Source organism: Megascapheus bottae, chromosome 2 (assembly GCF_031878675.1).
Source record: "Megascapheus bottae isolate mThoBot1 chromosome 2, mThoBot2.hap1, whole genome shotgun sequence".
In the NCBI taxonomy this organism is placed as follows: domain Eukaryota; kingdom Metazoa; phylum Chordata; class Mammalia; order Rodentia; family Geomyidae; genus Megascapheus; species Megascapheus bottae.
Genome location: NC_143510.1, coordinates 95,048,657 through 95,070,008, shown reverse-complemented (window position 1 = coordinate 95,070,008; position 21,352 = coordinate 95,048,657). Strand labels below are relative to the sequence as shown.

General features: G+C 52.6%; 1 protein-coding gene and 1 pseudogene across 2 annotated transcripts in view; both read right to left on the bottom strand.

The window, feature by feature from the left end:
• Positions 1 to 21,352, bottom strand: part of Tbc1d22a (TBC1 domain family member 22A) — a 266,527-nt gene that overhangs the window by 67,508 nt on the left and 177,667 nt on the right. For both annotated transcript variants that reach the window (XM_090328902.1, XM_090328903.1), the window contains exon 10: positions 19,288 to 19,363. In XM_090328902.1, coding sequence (XP_090185028.1) covers positions 19,288 to 19,363 — 76 coding nt within the window. The remainder of the gene's footprint in view (positions 1 to 19,287; positions 19,364 to 21,352) is intronic.
• LOC150067702 (calcyclin-binding protein pseudogene) lies at positions 4,998 to 6,230 on the bottom strand (annotated as a pseudogene).

Here is a 21,352-nt window from a genome sequence, read left to right as displayed (position 1 = left end):
CGGCTCCTCACGCAGGCTGACCTCTGCCTATTCTTCAAAGGCACAGCCCTCCAGGATTAATGGCAGCCTTGGGCGAGGCTCAGAGCACAGACAAGGATGCTCTAGATGATATGAAATTCATATTGATGAAGAGCTGAGAACCCACAGTTCAGAAAATGACTTTTTACTGGACACGGTTCTACCCTGAGAGAGAGGAATGATCGTGCTGGTGGCTCCTCTGACAACGGCGGCAGGGTGAGGGAAGGAACGCAGCACGGGGGTGACCTTCCAGTCAGCCACCGTGGCCTCAGAAGGAGCCCCTCCCTGTGGGGGGGAGGCCTGGCAGCCACTCCCGCCCTGCAGCAATCCACGGACTTCTGGCCGGAGCAGGGCCAGCCATGTGCAGTGATCCAGACACAGCGCCAGCAGCGACTGCGCTTTCCTAGCACAGGTTCAGGTGGGTTTCTGCAGGCAACAGGACCTGGCCCTGCATTCTGACACTCTAAGGGTGAGGGAACAGGGCAGGTATCTGAGTGACCATGCCTTCCTGGCTGGCCGCCATTCCTCCAGGCAGGGCTGCCTCCGGGGCCTGGCCCCCTGACCAGTGCTGAGGCAGTTGGATGCCCACCTGCCCTGCTTGAAAGAGATATGGTGAGGGTGACGTGGGAAGAACGGGAGGACGAGCCGGTGTGTGTGCACAGGGGGACTGCGGTCCCTGGCTGGCCCGCCCTGCTGCATAACTAGGGGCCACCCATTGGCAAGGGCAGAGAAACAGCTCTCACGTGGGCCCAGGAGGCAAGTGGCACCTTTGTAAGACGAGCTGGCCAGAAACAGCTCTGAAAAATTCACATGTATTTCCAGAACATCTGTCATTAAAGTAACCTAATGAAACGGAGGGAAAATTAACCCTTTCGCCTTCTTTGCAGGCTCAAAGGCAGCGACCAGACCCAGCAAGCCCTGAGGCTTTCCGTGCTGGTGACTCTAGGAGGGGCCTTTCTAAGTCACAGCCTGGTGACCTCTGACCTGCATCCACTCCTCTGCCCCGGTGACCCCTGCTCATCCCTGGACTGCCCTCTCCCTACTGCCAGTGAGAAAACTGGGCCAAAGGCGTGAGCTAGGCCACAATAGGTCAGGCCCCAGGAATGACCCTGAGCCCTGTACCAAACACAGCCATGCCCCTCCGCAGAGCACAGCTGGGCAGCCCTGCTGGACCTCCAGTCCTGGGCATCAACCATACACAGGATGGAAGGCTCCTCATCCCGTGGTCCCCAGCAGGCCTCTGAGAGGCCCCACTTCCCTGGCTGCCTCTGAAAGCAATGCACCAGGAAAGATAAGATGTGCCAGGAGCCTGGCAGCTTGTAAGACAGGCAGGAGGGACAAATCACGTGACCTGTGGAGCTGTCTCAGTCTCCAGCAGTGGGCACCCCAAGTGCTTTGCCTTCCCTTCTGCACTGGACCCTGAAAACCCACGGGAGCTAAACGGCAAACAGCACACCATGATCTGCAGACACAGGAAACCACAAAGCTCCTCTGGGCCGCCCCACACACGGTGCAGCCGAGCTGGCTGGCTGGAGCCAACAGAGCATGTGACCCGGAGCTACTTGGACGGTGCCCTTGTGCACATGGGCAGCGGCCATTCTTCACTGTCCGCATGCTTCTCCGGAACTAGGTAATGAAGAGTGATAAAGTGGACCGGCCACCTTCTAACGTGCATAATGAATTTCTTGCAGAGCTGCCTCCTATTTTGAACATGGTGAAAAATGGACTGCTAAACTCCAAGCATGACTTTCAATTTATACACATCAGAGCCGCGAATGTATATGCTGAAAAGATTCATTTTTCCTATTTTATAAGTAATTGTGAGCAGATGCTCTTTCACTGATAAAGGTAATTTGGTTAGCAATAATTCTGAGACTAGAATTTCCATTTCACTGGAAAGAAGGGTGGGCACATAATGAATGAGCAGGCAGATGTAATTATTGTCATCTTTCAGGCTGAAAAGAGTCCTTTCACAACACCGTGTGAGGCTGTAAAAACACCAAAAAAGGAACGGGACTAGGGGCGCACAAGGCCAACAGCCATGGCCTGCTGAGCCTTTTCCTGAGCACTTCCCACAGCAGAAGTATAGGCTGGAATTCTCAGAACCTCTGGTCTTCCTGACTGGAAGTGCAGACACATCGCACAAACACGCAGGGCCCTGGAACTTTCGCTAAAAAAGGAAAAAGCATTGACGTGGGATAAAAACACTGTTGACGCAAGACCAGACACCACTCAGATTTATTTGCCCAAAGAAGAGGCGCAATTACTCACACTTAGCTACCTGACAAAGAAATCTTTCAAGCACCCCACACAGAGCCAAAGGAAGATGTGAAGACATCATGCTTTTGCTGGGCCAGACATGAATAGGCTTTGATTTGGGGGAAAGATTTCAACTCTAATCAGTTAAAAGGATGGAGAACAGAAACAAGAGTCAACTGCCAGTGAGCATAGGGCCTCTTTACAGCGGGGAAGCCCTCCTTCACTGGTGGGAAAAGTCAGGTCCCAAACAGAGCCAGGCCTTGCACACCTGCCCGCTGAGGGCCCAGAGACCGGCTATGCCAGGGGTGTGCAGGACGAGGGCTGAGCCTGAGGGCATTTCACAGTCCAATCCCTCCCAACCTGCCATCCAGAGCGGGGACTCCGGGCCTGGTCTCAGAACTCCACCCCAGAAGCGCTGACCACACCAGGTCCACTGGGCCAGTACGGCTCACCAGAACTCTGGTTTGCAGCCTTCACAACCACCAGCCTAATGAGAGAGGGGCAGGAAGGGACACAAGACTTGACAAGGATGGCTTTCAGACGCCAGAGGCGGTGGGAGGCGCTCAGACAAGCGCTGCAGGAACAAGGCTGAACAGCCCACAGCGTGTGGAGCACCGGCTCAGGGTTCCAGACCAGCAAGGTCCAAGTGATGGGGAGGCTGGACCCCAAAGCCACCTGGCCAGTCCTAACACACTGTACCCTCACACTCCAAGAGGGAGACCAGGCCCAGGAGAGCCGGCTCCAGGGCTGTCCCTCGGCACTGCAGCCGACACTGCCTGCCGCAGCACAAGGCAGTCCTCTACCCTTCAGAAAACACACTTTTGTCTTCAGAACCTGTCATGGAAATCAACAGGGAGGGAGGTGTACTTAGAAAATGTTAACACCATTTCAGGAATGTGCTGAAGGCAGAACGGGAGACCTCCGCCTGCTCTGGGGCCAGAGCCCCCCACACCCTGATTCACAAAGCTGGAGGGCCAGAGGGGCCCTCGCCCTAGGAAGCGCCTCACCCCTCCCTGGTGCTCAGGGAGGTAACCAGGAGTGCTGGCCCCTCCCACACTGGAGGTGAGCCCTTCCAGAGGACCCCGGAGCCTCAGCTCCCAGGGAAAAGAAGACTTTGGCCTCTGCTCCTGGTCCAGCCAGGGGCTCCTATGTGTCCCTGTATGCTGCGCTGGCTCCACAGTGGGGACTGACTGGTCCCCTGGGTCAAACCAGGGTCTGGGGTCTCACTGGGCTGGCCTCCGAGGAGGCAGGAGAGAGCTGCGGCCACCGTGACTCACAAGGAGATAAGGGAGCTGCAGGCCTGTGAGCCCTCCTGACTCTGTCCATACTTCCTCCATTCGGCAGCTCCTCTCCGCCTGTGCCCTTTGCAATAAACCTGTGTGTCTATAGGTACAATGCTGCCTCAGTTCTGGGAGTCGTTCTGACAAGTTATTCTGCTGAGGGATCACAGACGCCTAAGGATGTACAGCTAGCTAGTCGAAAGTGCTAGTGTCCTGGGGCCCTGAGTATAGCCGGGGTCCGGGCAATCTGGGAGGGCTGGGTGCATGACTGAAGGGGGTCAGCAGCAGAACTGTGCAGTGGCCACTGAGATGGAAGAAGATGCACCTGCCACCATCAGATGACCCCTAAGGCCAGATCCCAGCACTCACCAGGGCAGAGGCACACTACTTCTCCACCACTGTCCAAGGCAAACTTCATGTGGAGGCGGGGTCCATGACTGCTACCTGCTATTCCACACACCACGCAGGTGTCAAAGTGAAGGGGTCCAATCCCAAAGGCAGCTGCTGTGCACACGCAGGTGAGCCTCAAGCGGCCAGGATGGCTGGAGGAAGAGGCGCCTGTGCCGCCTGAGCCCAGAGCGCAGGAGGGTACCATCCACCCTTGGGGACTCCGTAATGACAGGCTCGGAGTAAAGCAAAGCCTCCAGCCGCGGTAAAGAGTCAGTGCTGATCTGGCATCACGGCACACAGAGAGGTATTAAGGTGTATTTTTGACAGTAACATAATCTAAAATACAAGTTCTTCTAGGGTTCCACGGAAGTGAGGCAACCCGGCATGAAATCATCCCCATCCGCAGACGTGTTCACCAGACACAACACACCTCAGAGCAGAGGCTGCTTCCCAGGGAGGAGGCAACAAGCCATCAGACCGCGGCGTGGAAGCCCAGCGAGGACTGGCCACCCCATACCAGACAGGCACAGGGGACAGCACGCCTGGACATGAGAGGGGGTAGGGGCAGTCAGGCCAGGCGCCTGCATGTGGCCTTGCTTGGCCCGTGGCGCTGACCCACGCAACTCACACTGAGACGACACAGTGCAGATCAGTGAGACCGGAACGCCCGAAGAGCCGACTCATTTTGAGAAGGGCGGTTTATTTGCCCAGGTTTTCTCTAATACCCCATGGTGTGGGTGTCACTCTAAGAGACCTTCAGTGCCAAACTCAAGGTTCCAAAGACTGCGCTCTTGTAGACGCTTTCTCACCAGGATTACAACAAACCTGAATCATTCAGATCCAAGTTGTCAATCTAGTACAAATACAAATCCAATCCCTCCCCTCAAGTATAATGTATATACACAGTTGGTTTAATAGATATAAGATGCAGCTTTGCCACTGGATTTTTAAAAAGTGTTTAATAAGCATATTTTATTTAAATAAATCCTCCAGCAGGAAATGGAGAATTCACTGCCTTTAACTTAGAAGGCTGTGTAAATATCTGCCCGACTTTGCATTATTGGAAGCATCACGGTTCCAAGAGGATTTAAAAGTCTCAGAATTCTGGGTCTCCTTTGGCTTGCTTCTCTCTTGATTCCACCCAGGCTTTATTAATGGTGCATTTCATATCATCATCTCCACCTTCATCAACTTTCTTTAGAACATTCATTAATTCCTCACTAGGTTCTGCTTCCGTGTCATTCTCTTTCCACTTCTTTTCAACTTGAGTCAAGTGATCCCATCGTACACTTGCTTTCTTTCTACATAAGAACTGTATCCATCTTGACTTTTCTTGAACTGCCTTCTACAGAGATGGGCTTCAAGAGATTGTTCACTGTTGTGGAGTAATTCTTCCCATTTAGATTCTTTACCAAACCTCAAATGAACTGTCTGTGAAACGCACCTGTGCATTCTCAGTGGGAACCTGATGAACTCCAGTTAAAGGAATGTAGATTTTCACAAAGTTGTCTGACTGATTCCATCCATAATTACTGATTTTCACTGTATATCCAGTTGTAATGAGAGCAACAACAGCAGCTGGCTTTTCACTGTCAACCTGTGGTTTCTTCTGTGATTTCTTTTGTATCTTGTTCTTTATTTCTATCTCAATCTTCGATTTTTCAGATGTCAGGGTATCATGTATTCTTTTCCTAGTGGACTTTTCCAGTAATGCTTTTACTTCTTCTAGGTCTTTCTGCAGCTCCTCCAAAGCCGAAGCCATGGTCCGGGTGGGTCAGGCCGAAGGCCATCTGTCGGACTCAATATGAAAGGCCGCCCAGAGCATGACCCCGAAAGCTCTCTGGATTTCTTTTGTGCCTTTTTTGAATAGATTTTTCTGGGTATGAGCGGCTTGACTTCTAAACACTTTCTTCTATCCCACTGATCTTTGTCTCAATGCCAAAAACACGAGGTCTTGATTACAGTTCTCGAAACCAGGTAGCATTAGTCCTTCAAGGTTGTTTATCTTGCTCAGTGTGGTTTAGCTATTCTGTAAACCAGCTTGTCCCCAGGCACAGTGGCTTATGTCTGTAATCCTAGCTACTGAGGAAGCTCGCATCCATCTCCAAAATAACCAGCAAAACGCCAAGTTGGAGGTATGACACAGTAACAGAGTACCAGGTAAGCAAACAGACTGTGCAAGTGACAGCTCTGAGTTCAAACTCCAGTACCACAGGGGAGAGGCTGGGGTCAGTAAAGTACACGAGGTCTGTCAGTTTTAACAGAAAAGCATTCTGGATGGTGATTGGGACTGAGTTGAACAGGGGATCAGTCTGAAAGAAATGATATTTAATAGTCTTGAGTCTTCTGATCTCTGGACATAATTAGCTGCAGTGTTTTGCAGCTTTCTGTATATAAACTATTTTCTCTTTTGTCATGTTTTCCCTAAATACTTGACACTTTTATGCCATCATAAACAGCACTGCTCATTTAATGGCATGGATTCATTTTTGTAGTGGCCTCGGGCCCTGAATTCTTGCTAGCCTCTCTTCTTGGTACTCTTCAGCCTGTGCCCACCCCTGAGAACTCAGGAGATGGCCAAGCCATCTACCTCTCCAGTCTGGATGCCGTTTAGGCACAGGTATGTTTTTGATCATTTCTCCATTTTGCCCCATGCACTGGCTAACATCACCAGTGCGTAGAGTGAACAGCGGGGTGAGAAGAAACACTCCACTCACTTCTAAGCTCAGTGGGAAAGCTTCAGATTCACATTGTTCTGTGTAAACCTGGCTGTCTCCACCGAGCTCGGGGTGTCCCTTGCGATGCCTGGGTTACTGAGGGCTCTCATTAAGAATGGATGCCAGATTCTGTCAAATTCCTTTTCCTGCATATGTTGAGATGGGTTTTTATAGGTTTGTTCTTTTTAATATGATAATACAATGAACTATATTGATTGCTTTTTCACCAGTTAAATCAACCTTGCATTTTGAGATAAACCACATGTCACAATGATGCGTTGTTCTTTTTATGTACTGTTGGATTTGATTTGCCAAAGCTTTTGTTCAGAATTCTTATATCTATTTATGTGAAGTAATCTAGTCTGTGGTTCCACTTTTTCATTTTTTTTAATTTGGGGGTTGTTTTTGGATTTTGTTTGCTTTTAGTGTGTGTGTGTGTGTGTGCTGGTACTGAGGTCTGAACTCTCAGTCTCAGGCTGTAGCATTTGTGCTCACAGGGCTAGCACACTACTACTTGACCTTTCTTCTGGTTAACTGGAGATGGTCTCTAGGACTGTCTGCACAAGCTGAGTCTGAAACCAGAAAGTCAGGGATAATTGGCATGAGCCACCGGCTCCCCTGCTTTTATTGTGGGGGGGGGGGAAACTGGGGAATGGTACCAGTAACTTTAACAGAAGGACCGATGACTCATGGGGTAGGAAGGAAAATGACCTTCGCAATAACGAGTTGACTGAGCCCTGGCAGATCCCAGCAGAGAAGCACCCCCTCAAAACACTGCCTCCTGCCCTGAGTTCGAGATGACACTGGTTCTTCAGATATAAAACAACCACTTTATATTTTTTCCCACAAACAGAACAGAAAGTGACACTGGGGATAATTTCAACCCCAGATCTGATGGCCTACATTAAAACCAAGACGTTTCCTTCTTAAGGTCAAGGGGAATTATTTTATTTGTAAATCTCTGCTCAGCACTAAACGCCAGGCCCGCCGTCAGGACGGGAGGTTGAAAGGCCCTGCAGCCCACCCGGTTCTGAGCACACCGGTCCTCCAGGGCGCTTTACCAGGGAGCGGCTCGCACAGGCTGCACTGCGCACTACTGAGTCGGCTGTGCACCCCGGCCCCGCACCTCTCAGTGGTCCCGGGAAGCAAGTGTGGGCTGGTGAGAGGCAGTGAGTGCAGTCCACTGGAGGGCTCTTCCTGCCTGGCTCCTCCACTCCCGCAGGTACATGGCTAGACGAACAAAGCAAGACCCCCCTGCAGCCCCCCCACCCGGCCCTGACCACAACTGGAGCCAGCTGGCTTCCCACAGGCCAGGAAGTGGGCTGGGTAAGGAGGCCTACCGGTCTCCAGAGTCTCCACTCTGAAAGGCAAACGTCTTTTATAGCTGTGCTAGAGTGCAGGCCTGGAGAAGGAAATCTCTCAATGACTGTTAAGTTCAGGCTTCCAATGCAGGACAGCGCGTCCTCCAGGTCACAAGCCAACCACCCCTCAGGGCCAGGTCTTAAAAGATAAGCAATCCTCTGTCTGCGGGGGACACAAATGTGAGCCTCCCTGAAGGTCACTTGCCCAGGATCTTCTCCTGACACAGCAGGTCCAAAACAGGAAGGTTTTCAGAAGGTAAATCCCTCTCTACTTGTTAGAGAGGGCAAAGGAAGAGCTGGGGAGCCTAGGGAGGGAGGGAGGGAGGGAACAGAGAGCTAAAGAAGGCCCCCTGGAATGTGCCCCAGGGACGTGTTCTGGTCCCCTCTTCTAAGGTACCACTCAGGTCTGGAGATGGAGGAGAGGAGTCCTAAGTCTGAGATAACAGTGTGAGAACTGAACACCCGTCTCCCCTCAGAGGACTAGAAGCAAAGGCTGGTGGGGAGGGGAAAGGAAGACTGAGCAGTGGGGTAAGCTAGGGAGCCCCACGACCCCTGGCTCTCAAATCCTTAAATCAGGCCTTCCTCAACAAGCACGGCCTCCTCACTGCCCCCAACAACTGGATGGTGGCAAACCACCACCTAGTATCTCTGCATACAGGCAGGAATCACTGTCTCTACCTGGCACCATGGCCATTTAAGGACAGAAGCAGGAAACCTATGGAGCCCACAGGTCAAAGGGCAAGACCTGGTACAGCTCCATTACCAAGTGGCAAGACACTCGGATGGAACAGTAGTGCAGGTAGGCCTGGCCCCACCTCAACACCATACCCTGCTGCCATCCACACTGCCAAGGCAGTGGCTTCTGTCATAGAAGAGGACAGGTAGAGGTGGCATAAATGGTGACACTTCCCTACACTTTCTACACATTCAGATCTGCTAAACAGTGGGTGGAACTGAGTCCCAGAGAAACAGGACCACAAAAGGACCCAAGTAATGACAGAAAAAAAAAAAAAAAACCCTCCATAACATCCCCCACTGCCCTACAGGACAGGGGCACAGGGGCACTTCCTCTTTAAGCTGGGCTGAAGCAACTCAAAGCCACCACGGAGCCCAAAAGCAGAGTGCTGCATTAGCTTCTTCTCAGGCAACCCACTGGCGCAGCCTGCGGACGCGTGATGCGCCGGGGCGGTGCTGACTGGACGTGCCGACGCACGACAAAGCGAGGATTTCAGGAGGACAAGCTCAACTTCCTCACTTTCCAGGGTGACGCAGCGGCAAATAAGGCACCAACAAGACACCGGCCAGGAGCGTCGGGAGAAAGTCAGAGTGGAGGACAGACAGTGCAGACGTGGCCACGGGCGCAGGCTCAGCTCCGAGGACAGACTGAGACGTGAACACAGCGAGGCGGGGCCTCCCCTCCCCACGATCCTCTCCGGCTCCCAAGCGGGAGACGATGCACTGAGAGTCCACCACACTCAGTACCAGACTAGGACGCAGACGCAAGATGACCCGGCCCACAGAGAAGGAGACCCAGGAGGGGCCGGTGCAGCAGTGCCCGAAGGCTGGGTGACACAGGTCACGACCTACCTCACAGCACAGCTGACCAGCGCGTTCAGGGGATGAGCGCTGGAGCCAGGCAGCCACACCGGGTACCCACGGGCCTGAGTCTCCCACCGCTTACCTTCCGGGGGTAATAGAAGTATTTTCACCTGGGTGGCAATAATGCCGAATCTAGTTTACCAGCTGTAACTGAATTCTACCTTGAGAGAATAAGTCAATGTTACCTTTACAATGTACTCACTATAGCTTTCAGAGAAATTTTGTTGAAATCACATTTAACCAGAATTAAAACCCAAGAAGGGGAAATTCACAAGTAAATAAAGCCATTTAACACAGAGATAGGACTTTTTTCCCGTGATGAATCCTGACATTTTCTTCCTTCCGACTGTCAGAATAAAGAAACACTGTGGCCCCGCCCCTGGCCTCCCTGCCCGGGGCCAGCACGGTCGTCTCTAACAGGCTGACAGAGGAGCCGGCCTAGGGAGCGGGGCAGGCCAGGACCCTTTGCAGCTCACTTTGCAGTGGTCCAACCGGGCCAAGCAGAATTGCCAAAAGAACCTCCAGCTACTGCCGACTGCTGGCCCAGTCCCGTGAGCCTCTGTCGCTGCGACAGCAGTCCAGGGGGGCCTTGAAGGCCTGGGGCTACACGTATGCCAGGTGCTGCTGTGGAGTCCTTTGCGCATACCACTCTCACCACGTCACGTGCAAGACAGACCACGGAAAGCCAGACCCCATATGTGACAGCCAGGCACGCAGCCATCGGGGCCAGCCCCACCCAGCTCACCAGGGCTTCTGGCTACAGAGCAGCGGTGACAGTGAGAGCCTGCATCTCTTTTCCTCTTCTAACCCTCAAACTGATCCCTTGAGCCAAAATTCACCAAGTCTGTTCTCACACTGACATTTTCCTGGCCTCCCAAAGTCTGGGAGCTCATTAACTTCTAACACTGTAATAAGGTCAACTCGTTCCTCGGGCTTCTAAGTTGAAGGCTCTTCCGGAACACGGGGCAGATGCTTCCCTTTGCCTCCTAGAACAGCAGTGGGCCCCACTCCACATGGCCTCTGCCCCTGCTGTCAAAGGAGATGCCCAAGAAGGACAGGGCGCTTTCTAAGCCACCCTCCAGCGGCTGTAAGCAGTGACACACAGCAAGGCAGGTGGGCAGGCGAACTGGACAGAGCTGCCCTGCGTACCAGCGCCCACATAGACTGGCTGAGAGGTGGATCTAAGGGAGGATGCAATGGCCCTAAACAAACTTAGTGAGGTGAGGGCCTTCAACAACACTGTCCACATCTAGACAGGCCTGCCTGCCTTCCTGCCTGCCTTTCTTCCCCCCCGCCCGCACACACACACACTATCACTGTTCATCTCTAGACCTTACACACACACACCCATCATTGCACACATCCGTCTTTCCTCACGCCCCGTCACTGTCCACATCTGGCCTCCCGCACCCCCCACCCCGCCACACTGCCAGCGGGGATCCGCCCTGACCCCTCTCTAGAATCAACCAAACAGGCCTCGGGCGCAGCATCCCCAGCCCTGAGCTCAACACGTCACACACCTGAAAGAGCTGACTTCCAGAACAGGCTTTCTGTCAAGCATCAGTACTCCCTCGGAATGCAGAGCCTTAAATGCCACTGCAATTGACACAATTCAAACTCACTGGCACTTCTTTGTTCCTGTGATTATACAAGCTTCAAAGACTCCATTTCAAAAGTGAAAAATGAAGGGTGCTTGTGTCCTGTCATGTCATTATTTTGATTTGAGAATCTGAGAACTGAAATGTGGTTCCCCCATCCCAGCTGCCCAGGGTCTGGGTCACGCTCCCTCCTTAGGCGGGTGATGAGGACGGCAACCTCCACCGTGGGCTGTGTCTGAGCGTAACTCACCACACAGGGCACTCCCAGGCCACTGCACCTGGACGTAAGCAGTCTCCAAACTCCTGTGTGCAAACCCGCCCCAGGGAGGCTGCCGTTAAGATGGGGCCTTCAAGGGATCACTGATTAGGTTACGTGAGGTCAGGAAAGAGGGACAGGGACCTGGCACCACAGTGTCTTCACTAGAGTGCCCCACGTCCCTGGGAACATGAGAAGGAAGGGTCACCTGTCCACCTTCAGAAGGCGCTGGCCGCAACCAAAGAGCAAGCTCTTCCCTAAAATGGAATCACCCAGAAGCTCCACTGGACTTGTAAGCCCTAGAACCGTGAGAAATTAAACTTTCATCATGTAAGCGCCCAGCCCACAGCACCTTGTTCTATGATGACCTAGGCAGACACAACTTGACCTTCAAGACAAGAAAGTCACAAGCTCATGATGTCTACTAGAAGCAACCCGCCAAGGCGCAATCCCAGGGGACAGAGTATGACAAACACATGTGCTGGGCAGAATCCCGGGGGATGGTGTATGACAAACACATGTGTGCTGGGGCAGAATCCCAGGAATCAATGTGACAGACACATGTGGTGGGGCAGGATCCCAGGGGACATGGCACCTGCATGCAAGCCCTGAAGAAGGTCTCAGTGGTGGCCCCAAACCATGAGAGAGCCCAGAGCTGGAACCCAAGAGCCCCTCCCTGGCTCTGTCTGAGGCTGCTGCCTGCAGACGTCCTCCATGGCAAGGCTGCACTGAGCACATGATGCCTCTGCACTGGCCCTCAGCTATCTATTTTTTGTTGTTATAAAAGGTCATCTACAGAGAGGTTACAATTATGTAAAGAGTGAATTTTAGCAGGGGACAATGTCACCCCTTCCCTTACTCCCTCCCAGTTTTCCCCTCCCATCCCACCACAAGTCATACAGTTCAATTTCCACACAGTGTCCAGTGAGTACCGCTGCTGCTGGTACAGGAATTCTGGAGGCCAGGTGGCCCTCCTCCTCCTCTTCTCTTCACCATAGGAACTGTGCTGCTAAACACCAATAAAGGAGGCCTCACTGTCATGGCTCAGGACAGCAGCAGAAGAGTGAACAAGGGGTTTTCACAAAAGAAAAGTCACACAGACCTGAACAAGCTACAATGTGGTGGATGACACGTCAAGGAAACTACCAGCCCCATGTCTTACCAACCTCAGGCTACAAAGAGGGCATAGGCACATGTTCTAGGCAGAGGTCAGTGGCCATGCAGGAGGAAGGGGTGGGAACTGGAGAGGGAGAAAATGCCATGTTCATGGAGTGATGGAAAGGCAGAGGCTCCTGGAGGAGCAGACCCCAAGGTCAATACCAGGGACAGCACAATTAGGCCACCACCCAAGCCCTGGACTTGAGTGACACAAAGGCAGACCTCAAAGGCCAACATTCATACACACCGAAATGACAGTGAAAATTACTCTAAGATTAAGACCTGGTAGTGAACATATCACCAGCGTGGTGCAGTGAGCTGGTCATTCAGAATGAGATTCATACGACAGAAATGTGTAGAAAACTAACCAGTCACTAAAGAATAGCTTCACCTAAGAGGAACGGTACTTGATGATCAGCTTCACCCCATGTTCACACTCAAGTCAGAGTAAGGCATGGCGCAGAATAACATTGTGGGGGGAGGGAGGGGGAATAGATGATAGAAAGATGACAGATAGGTATAGGTAGGCAGGCAGGCAGGCAGGCAGGCAGACAGACAGACAGATTAACTGATGGACAGACAGTCATAGGAGCTTATTGGCCCCAGACAAAGATCCCTGCTGGAAGAGATGAGCTGCCCATCTCCAATGCATAGGACAATGTGTATGAAGCATCACACACCTACAGGAAGCTGAAAAGCAAGTGACTGTGAATGCAATGGCTGTGCCAATGAGGTAATGTGTGGTGTGTGCATGTGCAGGTTTCTGAATGTGTAGGTCCGTGTGCAGGTTTCTGAATGTGTGGATATGGATGCACACAGAGCTATTTGTTTAGACTCTGCACATAATGCACGGCATGGTAGGGCCCATTCCCAGGCCCTGTAGCATCCAGATGAAGACTGAAGCTCAGGAATGGATGAATTCAACTGTACCCCATTCTGAGCTCACTCCTGAAAAGGGTTGTGCCCAAGGCATAATTGTGCTTAAAAAGAAAAAGTATTCATTGTTTATTTAAAAATTCAAATTTAATTCAGCATTCTGTATTTTATTCACTGAACCCTTAGAGGCCCTGTGGGGCTGGGAAGATTAGGTGAAAAGCAGTTCTTTGTATTTTTTTTTCCACTGAAAGAAAAAGTACATTTCTGCTGCCTCATTTGCTCTTCCTAAGTAGCCCAGGCAACAGCATTGCTGCTGCAGAAGAAATACCTTCAGTCTGACATTTCTTGAAAGCCTCACTCAGACTGGCTCATCCAACTGACTCATCGGTAACTGGAGTTTCTCCAGCCCCCAGGCCTACCAAGGCCTCTCAACCTCACACCCCCTCAGACAAATGGAGAGGCTCCAGGGGAGACGGGACGTGCTCAAGAACTCCCGAGTCAGCGCCTCGCAGCCGCGGCACGGCCTCTGGGCCACCGGAAGCTGCCCACCTGCTTCCCTCCTGAAGTCAGCACTGCCCTAACCAACAGTACTCCCTTAACCTGTGATCTAAGTCCTCTTTAAAAAGCCAAAAATGGGCATGACCAATCGGACACAGTGATGAGGATGGCCACTCCCCACCCCACGTTCCTCCTTGCAAAGCGCGTGCCTCTGGCTTCCCTCACCAAAGGATGAGGCAAAAGATGACGCTGTCTGATAGACCCCGCCCCCCCATCGGTGTCTCAAAGGGTGTGCAACGCTGAGAATGTGGTGGTAGCGCTAGCCTGCACACTAGCCCGGGGTTTGGCAAGCCAGAAAAAGATGTTCTTGAACAAAAACAGTCGAGTCTTTCATTTCATTTCCCTACTTCGGAATTTCCTGAGATTATAAAAACTGAGCTGAGCTGTGGGTGAAGCCAGGGTCTTAGCTGCCTCCCCGGGTCACTGCTTCCTCTGCGGTGGCTGTGGTGCACGGTGGCTGTGCCCACCAGCACCAGCTCGCCAGCCCCGCCTGGCCCCTGCGTCAGCCCCACCAACACACTCGGCTGGCCAGCGAGGTGGAAGTGCCCTCCCTGCAGGGCAGGCACAGCCAGTCACTAAGCTCCTTCTCCTGCTTCAAGGAGGGACTGGTGTGGTCAGGGAATGCTTCCCCACCCCGAGGTGAGCCACGGGGGACATGCGTGGTAAGCTCCTGCCGACGGTGACTCCCAGGACAATCAAGAGGTGCCATTTGTCACCGGGCCACTCAGCATTCTGGGAAAATGTATGCTCGGTGCAGTTCTAAGGCAGATCCTAGGCATGAGGAGCCTGTGTGAAAGCCCAGGGGCTACAAGAGGGAGAAGAGCACTGCTGCAGAGAGACAGGAGAGGAAAGGCGGAGAGGTGCAAGGGCCGAGAGGCAGGGTGAGGCAGAGGGGCAGGAGCGCTGAGCCACAGCACAAGAGCACAGCATGCCACACAGACACCAGCGCACCCGCCTCCTGCCATGTGCCAGGTCCACCGTGGCCTGCCACCCTCACCACACACACCAACCAGTCCAGGTGGGCAGTGCAATAACGCTCCTAGCTCCTACTGCCCCAGGTACCAGCAGAAATCCGGTGACAATGCCACACTCAGAATGTCCAGCAGCTGCACACTTCAGGCATGAATTCCTTTCTCACAAAAACTCAGCCAACCCAGAGCCCAGACGGCAACTCTGCCAATCCAGCTGTTCTATTTTCCAGTCCTGGGGCTTGAACTCAGGACCTGTCCTTGGCTTTCTCTACCACTTGAGCCTCAGCACCACTTCCAGCTTTTTTCCATGTATGTGGTACCAAGGAATGGAACCTGGGTCTTTGCGCATGCAAGGCAAGCGCGCGCGCGTGTGTGTGTGTGTATTTTGTGTTATCTTGGGACTTGAACTCAGTGCCTGGGCACTATCCCTGAGATTTTTTGCTCAAGCCTAGTACTCTGCCACTCAAGCCACAGTGCCACTTGCAGCTTTTTCGTGTTTAACTAGAGATAAGAGTCTCACAGACTTCCCTGCCTGGAAAGGCTGGAGTCGAACCAAGATCCTCAGATCACGGCTTCCTGAGTAGCTAGGATAAGAGGTGTAAGCCACTTACACAGACCCAGTGGTTGTTCTGGCTTACATTTACTGTGTCATGACGCTCTGCAGACTTCTGTGAATGTCTGGCCTCCCATATCCACCACCAAGCAATAGCAAACAGTAAGCTGTGGTTCTAGGCGGGGTGGAGGGCTTACCTGCTTACGGGACTGTGTAGGAGTGGTACGATGCTTGATGGCAAATGAAGAAGCCAGGTAAACAGAAGAGGCAACAAGTGCTGGGGGGGGGGGCTTTTGTTGTTGTACTGCTTTTTATTTTTTCCATGTTTTACAACACTGAAGACATAACTCCAGGCCTTTTGCTTTCTAGACAGGCATTCTAGCAATTAAAACACACCTCCAACCGCTTTGGAGAGTGCTTATTTTCAAGGAATATTTATATGCTCAGGCAAAATTGGCCCGTGATCCTCGTGTACGCTTCTGGCGCTTTGAACCATGGCAAGCACCTAGGTGTGCTGGAATAGGCATGCGTCACCACCTCCAGCCACCAGATGAGACGGAGTCTCCCAAACTTTAACTTGTTTTGTGCCTAGGCTGGCATCAAACAACACGCTGTGCCCTCCAATCTCTATTTCCCAAGTAGCTAGAATCACACCTTGAGCCAGCCTGCCAGGCTTGGATGGAATTCTGACCTTATCATCAATGTCACAGCCATTCCTTCAAGTCAATCTTCGGTCTACAGGCAGACAACAACGCAGCTGCTTCCTTGGTCTCCAAGCCCAAACCCACGCCCTTCTTCCCACCCTCCCAGCGGCAGCCGGAGTGCCACAGGGGAAGCCTAACTCCCATCCAGAAAGGCAGGAGTCAGACTAGCAGTGCAGGAAGCCAGTCCTGCTGCCTTGAGGCCAAGAAAAACTGCTGCTCTCACACAGGAAGTCCCAAGCACTTTTTCACTCCCCAGAGCCAGCGTTCTATGGAGGAGCAGGCCTCAGGCCGGAGCTCACTCTTTCCCCATCCTGGAAGGAAGAATGCCTGTTGGGCAGCAGGTATCTCTGCTTGTGCCCTGTCTTCCTCAGACTCCTCTTTGGACCACTGTCTCCTAGTGATGACAAGAGGGCAGGTGAGGGGCAGCTGGTCTGTGTGCTTCCCATCTGAATCTGCACAGTGTCCTGGGCAGGGTGAAGCCAGACAGAAGTAACACTCTTGAAACTACGAACTCATTCTGGATAGAAACCTTTGCTAGATATGGACTCCAGGTAGCACATTCCCACAGCACTCTATGCCACATCTGCAGAGACTTCTGTAAAGAAGACAACTCTCCATGCCAGGCGTCTCCAGAAGCATCTTCTCTCACAGCTGTAACAATGTCCAGCGGGGCCTGGTTACATACCCCTAGTCCCAGCACTCAAGAGGCTGAAGCCAGAAGAATAAGAATTCAAATGCACTCTGAGCTACACAGTGAGACTTCATCTTAAAAAAAAAAACAACAAACCTCTCTGTACTTGGTTTCATTCCGTTCACTACGATGTGTCTGCACACAGGTCTCTGTGTTGATCTCCTTGGATTCCCTGATCTCTAGAATTTGTGAACTGGCCTACATACACGGGTGATGCATGTCTACATTCTGTCCCAAGCTTGGAGCCCAGGCTCACACCTCCACGGCCGGAACTCACAGTGAACCCTGCAGAGTGAACTCTGCCCGACTCCCCTCCCAGAATCCGCCTGTTAAGCCTCAGCTTCCTTCGTCTACAAGTCAAGATGCTCTGGGATAAATGCCGATCTCCCCTGAAAATGCAGGGGAAAGCAATGGGTTCTTATTTTTAAATAAAACAGTGATTTTGGGGGGCTCTTAATAAAAATCTTTATAGTCTGTGCAAAAGTGCTCCCAGACACGGTGGTGCTGGGCGCGGAGCCCAGGAGCCCAGGAGCTAGGACCCTGGCGCCTCCCCAGGTGCCTCACAGCAGCAGGCGCCCAGCCAGGGCCCAGGCTCCAAGTCTTTCTTTAATACACTAAGGCTTCCCCAGAAGAATAGAAAGGAACCATTCCCACAGTTTGCCTACTACACCAGAGGCTCTGCTGGGCTCTGAAGAACTGATGGCTGGAGCAAATGCATGCAGGGTAGAAACACCCTCCCCCAGGGGCCTGGGAGAAAGGAGGAGGCTTCGCTTAGCTGTGGTGCTGACAGCAAGTTCCTCCAGTGGTGTGGCTGTTCCTTTAGGCAATCACCCAGTAAGTGTGCATACATTTCCTTCTGAACCCCAAGAAAACCACGCCCAGAATGTCCCAGCTACAGTGCCAGGGTGCACGAGAGCTGGCCACAGCTTCCTGACGGCCCAGAAGACATAAAGCACGCCTTCGAAGGGGCACCGGAGGGGAAGAAGAACCTGCCAAGAACAAGGAATTCACAGCTACTGCAAATCGTATTTCAAAGAGCTAAGTGAGACAGGGGAGCACTTGGGAAACCGGTCACAGGAAAGAAAAAACAGCCAAGCACAGCCCTGCCAGACCTGACTTGCGAAAAGAATCAATGTACCTAAATACACTGACAGAAGCAAAGAAGCCATATTTTGAATAGATGGGTTGAAAAGTAGCTAAATATAATACTGAATCAAATAAAGTCACATTGTAAGAACTGGGTAAGACTTCATAATATGGAAATTAGGTAATAACCATTAGACAGAAAGCTGAAAATCAGATTCAATCGAGGAACAAGAGAAGAGTTTATAATGTGTATGGCTGCATTTTATACTGTCACTCAGTCATTCCCCAAAGCCAAGGCTTTCTCAACAACTCACCCCTGCTTGGGAGTGGGGGACAGGCTCAGAACGGCACAGCCCATGCAGGGGCACACACAGAGCGCATGCGCCACAGCTACATTTGAAGCAAAGTACGTGTTTTCTGTGTATGCAGTGAAATGCTGTCCCAGTCTCACCCGGGACTCATCACAAGACAGCGGGCCTGATCCTGCAGCTCTCCACCACCGGCCGGTGGTTCTGCCTGCTATTACTCTGTTAATGCTCTGTGCATTAATTTAACAAACTATCAGGAGACTATGCCCGGAACGGTCAGGCATTATCTCTCAACTTTCATTTAATTAAACTCTGCTATTGCAAGATGACAGTCAGCACATCGCAGGGGAATTATTTTAAGGACGGAGGTAAAAAGTATTTCAAAGCCCCCACTTAAACATGAAAGCATAATCTGAAATTGCCCGAGCACATGCTATAATTTTTCTATAATATTGAAGATGTTATTTCCAGACTTGGTAATTAATTGGATTCCATGGAGAAATTATTCTAACCTCCTTGATAGCAAAATGAGGTACACAGGCAGGGAGAGAGCCAAAGGACAGCCATAAACAACCACTCTGTCACCCCAGCAAGACAGTCCCTGGCTCACCCAGGAGTGAGGGCTGCCTGCTAAGAGCAAGCTCATTACCCGCCTGTCAGCTCCTGCTGAATCCTGGCTAGAGCAGAAGCAGAGTGGGAACAGCTCTGGATCTGTGGCCGCCTAGGGGGGGTGGAGGCCTCAGAGCCACGCAGGCCTGGGCCTACTGGATGGGTAGAAGCCAGGACTGCAGTGCCAAGGGCCAGGCCCACCTCCCGGCCTCCCGGCCTCCCCGCCTCCCTGCCTCCCGGCCCGAGCCCTGGCCATGGCTCTGCCTGAGAGGGGCTGCTCTGGAAGCAGGCATACCATCGATCCGGCTCACGAGTTCCTCCAACATCTTCACTTTCAGTTGAATCCCAGGTTGGGCAAAGGTATAGTTGTCCTAAGGGGAGAAAATGACAATGTGTGTTTATTACTCATATAAAATAAAACACATGTTCCACAGGAGAAAAGAGGCAGTTGAAATAACTTTATAATGGTAATTTTACAATCCAACAAATTCACCAATGGCTAGGTTTTCCCCGGGAGCCCGTGAGGACCAGGACGGCAGCCTCGCGCAGGGCCACGGCAGCCCACATTTCCGATGTCAGAGGCACCCTTGCCTCCCAGATCCTTCACGGGATGTTTCTGAATTTAATGAGCACCCACGTGGCAGCAAAGTGAGCAGCGCCACCTGCCAAAGGACCTCCTTACAAGACACGGGGGAGCCAGGGAGGCCCGGCTGGGGGCAAACAGGGCCCACGTTGGCTGCGCCGGCACATTGACAATCTGAGCCTGCCGGCAGTTAAGAGGAAGGTGTGTGTGAGCTGAGATTTGTTACGACAGGGAGTTCTGAGGGGTCTGGAATGGGAGCCCAGCCCTGTGACATGGATGCTGAGTGCCTGGCAAGCAGCATAACCCCTCCAGGAAATGAGAAAGCTGCCCCTGCCCACCACAGCGGCTTGAAGCTTCAAGGAGATGAGTGGCACTTGGAAGGGGGGTCCCCAGGAGAGCAGGGGTTCGGGAAACAGCAGTTCTGCTACTGCAGCTGTCACCACATGCCAGTGCCTGGGGGGAGCAAGAGGGAGATACACTGGCCCCCCTCTCGGTCCAGGGCAGGGAGGTTTCTCAATCATAGCAAGCAGGATCTGCAGGCTTGTGGACAGGAGGTCCACCCCAAGGGCAGCAGGTGTCTGCTGGACCCTGGGTTGAGAGAGGCACTGTGTTTCCAGGGGGCTGTGCACAGGCAGTACTGGAGCAGCTGATCTGCCCACCGAGAAGGAGGAGCCCGGCCGGCCTGCCAGGGTCTGTGCCCCTGCTCACAGCCAGCATGCCCACAGTCCTCCCCTCCTCTGCAGAACAGGCACTGTGAGCCCTCCCAGGGGCTTGACTGGAGGCCTGCCTACCCCCTCAGAGCAAGCAGCTCAGACAGCAGCTCAGACAGTGACTAGAGAGCCAGCTCCCCTGCTGGCCCACAATAGCGCCCTTCCTAGGCGGGAACCCTACGGTGCATTTCTCACCCAGACCCGGTAATAGCCTCTGACAAAACTCAAAAACGTGTTTTTTGCGATGTCTGAAGCCTCCATTTCCCTAGGTCCTTGAAAGATGTCCTTCCAAATTCCCCGTCAGACCTCATGGCTCTGTCAGTGCTCCGATGACGCAGAGGACAGCGAGCCAGGCAGGTTACTGCCTTGCTGCTCAATTTCCACCCTCTGATCAGCGCGTCTCATTAATGCAGCCGAGCACCGCATTTCATGTCTGACCATTACTCACCCACAGTACTTACTACTAGATGTCGCTTGTGTGCCAGAAAATTAAGTCCAAACACTTAAAACCACAGGCCTGACAGCTGCCCTTGGAGAAGCCTCTAGACAAGGTCAGGTCTAGCTTCCTTTGGGAACTCGGGTGTCAGGAGTTCTGGGGCCATCCCTGCCTGGGGGCCTGGAACTCGGGTGTGGATCAGGCAGAGGGCTCATGAGCTCAGCCCTATTACCCCCAAAACTGTGATGCCCCGCTCAGCTCCATGAGTGTTGTCTCAAGTTACTGCAGGGGAACTGCACAGCCCCGGAAAGGCCTCTAGTGACGGCACCTGGTTTTCTCCACATACCCTTCTCCTTAGATTCTGCGTGGCATCCTAACAATGAAATGAGCCACAGCCCTGAGCAGGATGAAAAAACTGAATCCTGGGAGCCACCACACCAGGGGTGTCTGCGGTCCTGACACGCAGCAGAGTAATGCAGAGACCCTTCTGCTCAGAGCCGGCCTTCTGGTGGCTAAGAAATGTTCTCCACACTGTAGGGGCTGAGGGTTGGCTGTGACCTATGCACTTCCACACACAGCACAGAATGGGGCCTGACCTGAACCACTGTAAGGATACAGGGCCTGGGCTGAG